General features: G+C 54.7%; 2 protein-coding genes across 2 annotated transcripts in view; both read right to left on the bottom strand.

Annotated features, from left to right (window-relative positions):
- The window catches only part of LOC106723279 (immunoglobulin alpha-2 heavy chain-like), a 10,504-nt gene extending 5,108 nt beyond the window's left edge, over window positions 1–5,396 (bottom strand). The window contains exon 1 of the mRNA XM_014527386.2: window positions 5,310–5,396. Within this exon, the coding sequence (XP_014382872.2) occupies window positions 5,310–5,396 (87 nt within the window). The remainder of the gene's footprint in view (window positions 1–5,309) is intronic.
- LOC112548738 (immunoglobulin kappa light chain-like) overlaps window positions 5,393–10,978 on the bottom strand; it is an 8,485-nt gene continuing 2,899 nt past the window's right edge. The window contains exons 2-7 of the mRNA XM_025195329.1: window positions 10,140–10,206; window positions 9,523–9,852; window positions 8,670–8,981; window positions 8,006–8,113; window positions 6,818–6,864; window positions 5,393–5,488 (exon numbers count right to left, since the gene is read on the bottom strand). Of these exons, the coding sequence (XP_025051114.1) occupies window positions 5,393–5,488; window positions 6,818–6,864; window positions 8,006–8,113; window positions 8,670–8,981; window positions 9,523–9,852; window positions 10,140–10,206 (960 nt within the window). The remainder of the gene's footprint in view (window positions 5,489–6,817; window positions 6,865–8,005; window positions 8,114–8,669; window positions 8,982–9,522; window positions 9,853–10,139; window positions 10,207–10,978) is intronic.

Raw genomic sequence — 10,978 nt, 5'->3', positions numbered from 1 at the left:
GCTGTGTCAGCTTCAGTGCACCCTTGCTCTGGGCTTCATGTTCCCAGCTCCCCTCCCAGCCCAGCCCAGCCCCTGAATACAACTATGAACCTTCCCACTGGGTTCCTCCTTCTCTCGGCACCTGGGCTCACCTCTCCCTTTCTTTGCATTGATTCCCCATTATACTCTATGGCCGAATCTGTGAATCGGCTCCGAATCAGCACCAAATCTCCCGAAGCGATTCGGCCAAATCAAATCAGAAAAACTATTCAGATCTCCAAATTGAATCTCTGGTGCCATTATACTCTATGGCCGAATCTGTGAATCGGCTCCGAATCAGCACCAAATCTCCCGAAGCGATTCGGCCAAATCAAATCAGAAAAACTATTCAGATCTCCAAATTGAATCTCTGGTGTCTGAATTGGCCAAATCTCTTGTGGTTAGGAGGCAGGTGCCTGATGGACACCTGGTCCCAATCCCCAGCTCAGCTGCTGTTCCCAGGCCTTCTGCCTTCAAGGGGCCGTGTCACAGGACAGCAGCTGTCTGGTTGCTCCCAGCACCCCTCAAAGGGACTGCCCCCTTGTTACAGTGCCGTCCAGCTCAGGGGTCACACTCAGGGACCCCATGACGAGGCTAGCTGCTGTCTCCCGGGGTCCTGGTTGGGCACAGTCTCATGCCAGCTCTTGCCCTCCTTAATTCCCCCTCCCTGAGGCAGCAGGCCCAGGCCCAGATGTGCCCCAGCCCTGGGGAGGGAGCTGTGAGGATGGAGACCCACAGGGGTGCTGGGCCATGGCCCGGGGTCCAGCTGGGTGCGAGGAGACCCTGCCTAAGAGGTGGCACCATCAGCACCAGCTCCCTTCCTGCAGGGCCCTGCGAGCTGGGCCTGGAGGTTCAGACATGGAGCAAGGGACAGGTCTGGGAACTGGAGAAATAACAAAGAGCAAAGGAGGAAAGAGCAGTAATTAGCAGCAGCTCTCGTTAGATCAATCACTCTGGTTTATTTGCAGGAAAGTCCCTGCCAGCCCCAGTCTCGGACCAGAGCTCCCTGGTGCCTGGAGCTGCACAGACACCGAGCAGGGACCCGATGCTCCCTGCCCAAGGGGCTTCTGCTCCAGGATGCCATGAAATTGCAGAGCCCGCGGCCCCTGCGCCGTTCCCTCCGTGGGTCGTTTCCTGCCTCAGGCGTCTTGGGGGAGTCGGTACAGAGCGCTGAAGGCTGAAGCAAGCTCCTGGACACCCACAGCAGGTGTCAGAGCCCATGGCCAGCCCTACTGCCTTCAGGCCTCACATCCTCAGTCGCGTCCCTCTTGCTGGGTGCTGCTCGCTGTCAATGCAGTGATGCTGCTGTTCCCAGTCCAGCTGCGTGTATAAAACTCCCCCCTGCGGGACAACAATGAAGTCACCTTGGCTGCCCCGGGTACCGTGTGCAAGGCAGGGCCAGGCCCTGGCAGCAGTGGGAAGCAGCCAGGGGACACGGCCTTGTCCTTGCTCATGTGCCTGCTTTACAATCAATTCAATACAGGGATTTCCCAATGTAATGCTATGACCTCGTGCATCCATTTGCATCATGATGACCATAAGTCATGGTTTTTACATATTTATATACCAATATGTTAGGTATATTCCATAATATGGCATACGAAACCTTCTTTGCACTGCTATTACCATATTTCCTTGCTTTCTAGCAGCTGGTGTGTCGGGAACAAGGTGTGCTATGCATGAGGAAGTATGGTAAATGCAATGTGATAAAGCCCTTATTAGGCTAGTGTGTGATAGCGAGATGGAAATCCCAATGGACACTCTAAGTTTAAAGCTGTTTGTGGCAAATAGTGGCTCTTCTTGGCTGGATCCAAAACACACTGAAATGAAAGGGTGTCTCTGAGCTGCTTCCCTGCACTGGATCAGGCCCAGAGCAGCTGCCAGTGGAGAACGCTAAAGCCCTTTGCAGGAACGACCCCTCTTTGACTGAGGTGCTAGAAATATTCCCTGCTCCCAGCAAAGAAGGAGGGAGCATTTTTGGCCCTGTGGGGGGAGGGGGGCAGGGGCAGAAAGGATGATGTGTGAAACTTGTGGGCACCCTTGTGCACAGGGTAACCAAGGCACAGAAAAGGGAAGGCACTGGCGCCCCCTCGGCCGAGCAACTGAGCCATGGTTCAAAACCCGACTTGGGGATCAGCGTGTTTGGTCACCAAATACACTAAGGTGGTGAAGGGGACTGCCCAGGATGGACAGCTCTGCGAGGACAGCGATGGGTCGCAGCAGAGGTACCTGTTCCTCCTGGGAAGCTGGAGGGGCTGAGCTCCTGGGCTGAAGTCCTGCAATGGAGAGAGACACCAGTCAGAGCTCCTCCCTCTGTCACATCCCCAAATGCACACCCGAGGGGTCACTTTGAGGAGCCATGTATTGACCGATGGTGCATCTGAATGGTCTGCATGGCAGCAGCACCAGGCTGGCCCAGGGGACAGACTCTGCTCTTTATGAGCTGTGGCCAGACATGTGGACCAGCCACAACCCCTGGACATCACCCTGCATCACAGAGCCTTCCCCCAGCCCTACAAAGGCACTTTAGGCAGCAAGCCTGCTTCCTCTAGCACCCGGGTTATCATCAGTCCCTGGAGAGAGGCTCAGGGCTGGGAGCTCAGCAGGGGGTAGAGGGGTGAGCTGTGCTGATTACCTAGTACTGAAGGGCAGAGGGTCCAGGTGAGCCCCAGAGATGCCAGTGTCTCGGACAGCAAAAGCCGACTCGAGGTGATCCAACAATTACTCGTTCGTTGGGCGGGCTGGTGAATAGAGAGGCGGACAAAGCTTAATGGTTGCAAAACTTTACTTATGCCACTTGTAGCTGCGACGCAGACGGTCCGGTTGTCTGAACAACTGTGGGCCCAGATGTGCCCCAGCCCTGGGGAGGGAGCTGTGAGGATGGAGACCCACAGGGCTGCTGGGCCATGGCCCGGGGTCCAGCTGGGTGTAAGGAGACCCTGCCTAAGAGGTGGCATCATCAGCACCAGCTCCCTTCCTGCAGGGCCCTGCGAGCTGGGTCTGGAGGTTCAGACATGGAGCAAGGGGCTGGTCCGGGAACTGGAGTAATGACAAAGTGCAAAGGAGGAAAGAGCAGTAATTAACAGCAGTGCTCGTTAGAGCAGTAACTCTGGTTTATTTGCAGGAAAGTCCCTGCCAGCCCCAGTCTCGGACCAGAGCTCCCTGGTGCCTGGAGCTGCACAGACACCGAGCAGGGACCCGATGCTCCCTGCCCAAGGGGCTTCTGGCCCAGGATGCCGTGACATGCAGAGCCCGCGGCCCCCGCGCTGTTCCCTCCGTGGGTCGTTTCCTGCCTCAGGCGTCTTGGGGGAGGTGGAACAGAGCAGCAAAGGCCAATGCCACCTTCTGGGCACCCAGAGCAGGTGCCAAAGCCCACCGATGACCCTGCTGCCTGCAAGCCTCACATCCTCACTCAAGTCCATCCTGCTGGGTGCCCTTCCCTCTCCGTGTGGTGACGCTGCCATTCCCAGTCCAACTGCAAGTATAAAACGCCCCGCTGTAGGGCAACAATGAAGTCACATTGGCTGCCCCTGGAGACCGGGTGCAAGGCAGGGCCAGGCCCTGGCAGGAGTGGGAAGCAGCCAGGGGACATGGCCTTATCCTTTTACTCATGCACCTGCTCTACCAATAGAGTCAATACAGGGATTTCCCAATGTAATGATACAACCTCATGCATCCATTTGCATCGTGATGACAATAGGTCATTGTTTTTACATATTTATATACTAACGATGTAACATTTATGCTACAATACAACAGACCATATGTTCTCATGTACAACATGCCCTGAAGAAGATACACACCTTATTTCTGAAAGTCAGAATGAAGGGGGGAAAAAGATCTTTCCTTGAAAATACTGGTCAATCCCCGTAAGTCACTGAGGAGCAGAAGGGAGGGAGCTGCTCTGTGTGAAGCACGTGCAGTGTTGCTTTTGCTTCCCAACCGCTGCACAGATGCATCATAGAGAATCACAGAGCAGCAGGGCTGGGAGTGAGCTCCAGGGGTCACCTTTGCACGTCCCCATTTGCACACCCGAGGGGCCACTTCCAGCAGTCGGGTATTGACCGATGGTGGATCTGAATCATTTCCCTTGCAGCTGCACCAGTCTGACCTAGGGGACGGACTATGCTTTTTATGAGCTGTGGGCTGGACACGTGGACCAGTCACAGCCTCTGGCCATCACCCTGCCCTGTGATACCTAAACATCATTTTACATTGCACTCACATCCCCCCTTGCTTAGTCTAGGAGTTTAATCACTTGCCCCTAACTCTGCACCCCGTGCCCTGCTGGGTGGGCATCAAGAGGCTTTAAATCATGTTAGCAGCAGGTCCAGAGATGCTTCATTATGAGGCTGCCTATTGCTGACAGGGGCAGGAACAAGACCATAGATCACCAAGCTGCTTAAGCAGAAAGCACACCTTAGCTTGAGCTGGGTGCAGTTGTGGTGTATGGAGGCCATCCGGGGCTACCAACCCTGCCTGGGAAGCTGGTTAAATCCTCAGGTGGGTTGTTCTTGTAGCTCAGAGCACAGCACAGGTCACCAAGCCACTCAGACCACAACTAGGGAGCTCAAAGCTGAAGCCACTACCAGAAACACTCAGCTCAGGATCATAATTCTGGGTCCTTCTGGCCTTATAATGTACTGCATCCCCCACAACACGGAGAGATTGTAAATATTGCATCTAGATTTTTCTTACCAAAAATCTTTCCTGAACAATTTTTCACCCATAAGGAAAAGCTGGCATTTTTGGGCAACAAAGGTTTTGGGGTTTTATTTTTTGGTCAGAAGGCTGCAAACAGCCAGAGCATGGGGGACCATAGCACAGAGTAGCTGAATCTTGTTAGCACGGGTAGTGATGGCAGGGAAAAGGCCGTGGGATGAGTGCATTCAGAGTGCATGTGCTAAACCCACAGCGCAGCATCCTCCCAGCTCGTGTGGGAGCGCAGCACAGCTACTGCAGCACAGGTTCCCGTCCGATTGTGGGCTGGACACAGGCCCAGGTCCCTGGGGATTGTCTCTTGTTCCCTGATTATCGAACAGCTCAAGAGTCCACCTGAAGTCCCTCCACAGGGGATGTTTGCAGCTGGGAATTTCAAGGGGGAAAAAGTGAAATTTATGTTTCTGTTCAAGTGTCCTATGATGGGGGGAAATGTTCCACCTAGTTCTCCTGGGAAGTCTTTGCTACAATGATGTAAAACGACGTCCTCCCCAGCCACACTCATCTTTGGGGCCTAATGACCTGTCCAGTCTGAACGCCCACAAAGAGAGAGCATGTCCCCCCATGGAGACTTTTTGGTGGCTGCCATGATGCACGCCGATCAGCAGAGAAGTGGCCGCCATCCCCGCATGAAGGAGCCCGTGGATGCGGCTGTTCATGGTGTCACATTCTTCCCTTGTGCTGCCTGCTGCTTTCTGGGTTTGCGGCAAGGTAGCGGTTCAAATGCCAGGTCCACATATACGAGTCCGTCCTGTCAGAGACATTTCATAGCATTGGAAAATGAACCAAGCACCTGTGCAAGGGGGTTGGGATGCCCTGAGCCCCAGGGACAGTCCTCTCTGATCCCTTATGCTCCTGCTTTCCCTATCAGGGCTTAGTGAAATCAATGGGTCTCACCTGCATTGATCCCAATGAGCTCGGGGCCAGATCCAGAGCACCATGCAGTGCAGGCTCTTGGAGGCAGGAGACGTGAACATTTCCCGTGGGTTAAAATAAGGTTGGGGCTTTCCAACACATCAGCTATTCTGTGGTAACCCCTTATGTGTCCGCTCTCGCGCAGTGGTACGTGGAAGCTGCCTGGTGGTCCTTAACCCTCAGTGAACCAGGACTAAGCTAAACCCGTCTGGCCTCCATGTACCCTGGGGTAAGCGCAGGCACACGGGCACTTCCCCTGGTCCAGTGAAGCCCTGGCAGACTCTACCCCCCGTTAGGCAGTTCACACATCCATGCCTGGAAGTGCTCTGCAAACACTGTGTTTTCTAGCATGCACCGTGCACCTTTCCCCACCAAACCAGCCAAGAATTGGGGTGTAGGTATAAAGTGGGGAAGCTGATTCTTCCCCAACATAGAAGTGGCTGACCTTGCCCCCTGCTGCCCAGTTGCTCTGCTGTTACTCTTCAGGCCAATGAAGGAGTTCACGGCCCCTTACTCTTCACTGCACAGGGGTTAACCACCATCTCTTCTCTTTCAAAGTGGCTGCACTAGTGCCCCAGCCTCTGAGAGCAGATTTACTGTCTTCTAGAGTACTAGGGTACTTGGCCTCCACTCCTACGTCACATCTCTTTAAGTCTGTTCCAGATCAGAGGTCCACCCATGGAGACCAGGCTTCCTCTGCAGCCCTGGTTTAGTGAAGCACGAAGAGGAGGCTCTGCCCTGCTCGCTGCAGCCATAAATCTGGGGAAAACATTTCTTCAAGACACCATTCAAAAACAAGATGCCTATTAGATTTGGGGGCCTGTTATGTGAGGAAATCCAGTACCCTGCTTATTTATGTGCCAGCCACTGGTCAGGGTCCATCCAAGACCCAAAGAGGGTCTAAAGATACCATTTAACATTCCCAGCACCCAGAGGAAGGAGGTCTTGTTAGCTCCATTTCGACACACAGGGATAAAGCAGTTAAAAGGACTAAAGCAGGGTTCCATAGTCTGTAAGCGGCCAGGCTAAGATACTGCTTGCTTTTGAACTGCACTTCTCTTTTGTCAGTTAATAATTCAGTGTCAGTGAGCGATATGCTGTGATGATGATGGACCCACAGACTGGCCCACCAAGGCAGACAGCAAAGGTTTATATTGGGCCATACCTGATTTTGATGGGAGATGTGCGGTGCTGGCGTCCTGGGGCAGGATCCTGAAATGGAGACAGTGGTCATAGCTCCTCTTCCACTGCCGTGTCCCCATGTACACAGGACTGAGCACACAAATGAATCCCTGGTGCAAAGGCTCGTGCCCTGCGTGAGCCATGCACTCCAGGCTCAGGCTGTCTGTGGTGGGGTGTAACACAGCACCCTGTGCTCTGGTACTATCGGGGACTTGAACAGCAACCAGGCAGCCCACAGCTAATCAAGCAGAGTTGCCTGATTGGGGAACAGGGCCCAGATGGTGTATATAAGGGCTGGGTCCCTGAACTGCAGGGTAGCAGTTTGCTGCTACCAGCCAAGGAGGCAACATCTGGCTGAGCTGCTGCCTGGACTATCTTGGAGGTCAGGGCTGGGGCTATGGGGATGGAGGAGGCCCCATAGTCTTGGGCATGACCTAAAACTGCACCCGGCTAGAGAAGGGTGGCCTGGTGGAGCTGGTGGTGGGGTAGCTCCCCAGAAATGCCAGGCCAGTTACCTCCCCAGTGAAAGGCAGGTAGGGACACCTGAAACCCTGCCCCTCACATCCCAGGTGGGTTATGACCTTGAGACAGGGGGACCTGAAGCCTGGAGCCTGAGGATGGGGCTTGTAGGCCCAGCGATAGGGTTGGGAGCACAGTGTATAGAGAAGGTGATAAGGCCGGATGTGAGGCCAGGATAGAGAACCCAGTGTGAGGGCGCTGCGACCTCGAGTCCTGGTGGGGAGTGAGAGTCACACGTAAGCCTCCAGAGCTCGGGTCCCAGCACTAGCTAGCTGGGGGAAACATCTGCGAGACATGGGACACGACAAAGGGAGGTCGGAGCGTATACAAAGGACCTTGTCATCGGGGCAGGTAAAGGGCAGCCTCCAGCCTGATTAATATGAACTAATCAGAAGATCAAGGAGTGGCGGGTGACACAGGCAGGTGGCTAGCCTGGAAACAGGTGAGGGGGCCTATATTGAGATCAGCACTGGGATGCCCGTTTGTTACACAGGGGCCTGTCTACATCACTCCCGGGGGCAGAGCTCGGAGCCAAACTCCAGGCATAGGAGAAGCCTCGGGGGCCTGTGACGGCTGCAGCCTGGTCGTCCCGCACAGGTGAGCCCACTGGTGATGCCCAGGGAGCGTCTGGGGACCACGCGCTGTTTCTTACCCCATCTGGGAGGGCAGCAGATCCAGATGAGACTCAAGGGCACCGTGAACAGCAGCACAGCACTGCCCACTGCCACGACAGGGAGCATGACGCAGGGTGTGGAAGGAGCTACAAGGGAGAAATAGGGTGCTCTTGGCCTGCTGTACTCTGCAGCAGCGGGGTCCAGTGGTTAGAGGACCCGAGAAAGCTGGGCTCTCTCTCTGGTGCTACCAATCGCCTGCAGGTCACTGCCCTGCCTGTGCCTCAATATCCCCAGCCCCAAAGCAGCACCAGCACTACCAAGCCTTGTAAAACCCTGAGAGATTCTGGATGGAAGCTGCTGACTGAGATCTAGGGATTTCTTCTATCCAGTCCCCACTTCCCCATCTGTCTGGAGGAGAACAGGGACGCTTCCTCCTTACTGAGCTGCTTCCTGTTCCCGGGGACAGGATTATCCTAGCATCCTCTGCCATCTCATTTAACTCCTCTCAGAAGTCTCCACGTAGCCTACCTTGTCTACCTTGTCTCAGGGCACTGTTTAATACCACCTTCTCCCAAATTCCCTGCACATCTGCCTGCATGCAAAAATGACACGATTGTCCAGCCCCTGCACATTAGAGGCACCAGTGATTGCTGTAGCTTTGAATGCATGTTATGTCTTAGGTGCAAATGTGGAACCACTCACATGCAGAATAGACGGCATGTCTGGTAACGCTGCTGCCAGACGAGTTGAATGTGACCTCACAGGTGACGGCTGCCCCGCTGGCCCAGCTGGTCCAGGGGATGTTGATGCCATGCATGAGTGTTAAGGACCCATCACTGGCTTCCAGCGAGCGTGGCAGCCTCTGGGCTGGTTCCTCTCTGGGAACATGCCAGGACACCTGGACAAGGTTGGAGACTCCCCAGACCACACAGGCCAGATGTGCAGGCTCTGTGACTCCATTCTCTCCTGCAACGGGGCCCAGGAGCAGCACAGAGCTGCTGTCGGTGAAGCTGTCTGGGCAGAGAGGAAGGAGAGAGTTCAAGGGGAGACAGAGCTGAGCTACAGGCCAGCCACAGCTGTGGGTCTGTAACCAAGAGATTAACCGCAATATGAGTCTGTTTGGGAATAAGGATATGTGCTGCCACCTGCCAAACTGGAAGAGAGGAACCAGGCCAAGGCATGGCCCTCGTAGCCAGGAGAGAGCCGGGCAGCCTTCTCAAAGCAGCACTAGCAGCTTTGGGAGATCACAGTCTTCTCACCCACTGTCATGGCTCGGAGGGAGAAACATTCCCAGCCTGGCTGCACAGACCAGCCCCACGGAGACCCCAGTACTTCCCTGCACCACTTGCCAGGTTTCCCCTGGGAAAAACCCTAAATAGCCCATTTTCTCTTTGACCCCAGCAGCTAACGCTGAACCCATTTTACTTGGATAGAAACACAGCTTCTTTTCAGCACTTTACTCATCTACATTCTTACAGTTACTTGTTATTTTCTAATGGGACGTGAGCAATGAGACACTCAGATATTTCTAATTAAAGAAGCAATGGGTCGTTACCTCCAACTATCACCGTGGTTCCATTCCCAAACATCAAGGAGCTGGTGGCTGCATGTGCACAGTAATAAATGCCAGACTCATTCCTCTGGATCGCTCTGATTTCCAGTGTTGTGGTGCATCCCTTATGCTTGCAAGCAAATCTGCTCACATTTTGCTCATCTGCACACTTCTTAATGTGCATGGGGGCCTCACCCGTCCTTCTCAGATACCAGTGCACATTTCCTCCCCATTCCACACTTTCCCTGGAGGAGCAGTGGATCTCTGCTGTCCCACCGACTTCCACAAACAGGAACTGCTGAGGCTGGTACAGATGTAACTGGACTCCCAACACTGTAGAAACACAACAGGGCAATCGTCAGCTTCCAGCGGGTCTCAGGCTGATACAGGTGCCCCTCACATCTCAGGACGAGAAGGCATTTGCTGCTAAGACTTCTGCTTTCCATGCAGGATGAAAGCAGCATCCTGCTTTCAACAACCCCCTCTATAGCTACCTCCAAGGCCACAAAAAGTCATTTGAAATCCACGGCAGAGCCCAGCACTGGGATCTGTGTCCCGCTGAGGATGTTCGTGTCCCCAATCCCAGGAGCATGGTGCTGAGAGCCGTGGGGGAGGTTTACCTAAGGATGAGACAAGCAGGGATTTGGCCAGGAACATGATGGCCACGATGACCCGCCGGCCTGAGGGCTGCCCTCAATGCGCAGAGCTGCAGTGCAAGGGCTCGGGGCTGATCGTTTCTGGAGAGGAGCACCTCCCACAGGAACGTGGCTGCTGGGGGGGGTGTCCTTTAACCACATCACCTTGCTGTGCAGAGATTCACAACTCATTTCCCTGCATCTGACTAGTGCATCAAGTTCCTGTGAACATTAACACTCATTACACCAGCAGCTAATATCCTGCAAAAGATCTCCCCTCGCTGGCCTGCTCAGAAGAGCCCAGGTGTCTTTGCAACTCAAACCCGTGACTCTGAGGGTGTGAAGCAGGCACTTCTGATTCACTACTCCCACGTGTCTGGATGCAGCAGCAGGGCTGAGCTCAGGGGGTGCTGCTGAACAAAGCCCCCCTGCTCCTGCAACACGAGCAAGGTGGATGGAAGTGAAGACGTTGATCTGGCGTAGGGCGTAGGTTAGTGTTTTCCACTCGCCCCCTGCAGAACCCGGGTGTGGCAGAAATGCCCCGTCGGTGCCCCTCTCCAGAGATCTGTCTCAGCCAGCCCGAGAGGCTGCTGTTGAATCTCTCTCAGTGGGGATCTCGCTCCTTGTCTGCAGACAAAAGCCTGGCGCCTGGGAGGCGATGCTCTGGTCACCTGGGCAAGGTGGGGGGGGAAGACCCGGCCCTGCGCGCGGGCCCAGGTAGCCAGGGATGCTTTGCAGATTGGACGGTTTGTAGCCAGTATTGGCAGCTTCGATTGGACCGGCTGCTGAGGTCAGAGAGGTTATTTAAGGGCCCGGGCCAGGAA

The sequence above is a fragment of the Alligator sinensis genome, unplaced genomic scaffold, assembly GCF_000455745.1.
Source record: "Alligator sinensis unplaced genomic scaffold, ASM45574v1 scaffold1706_1, whole genome shotgun sequence".
NCBI lineage: Eukaryota > Metazoa > Chordata > Crocodylia > Alligatoridae > Alligator > Alligator sinensis.
This window is presented reverse-complemented; position numbering and strand designations above follow the sequence as displayed.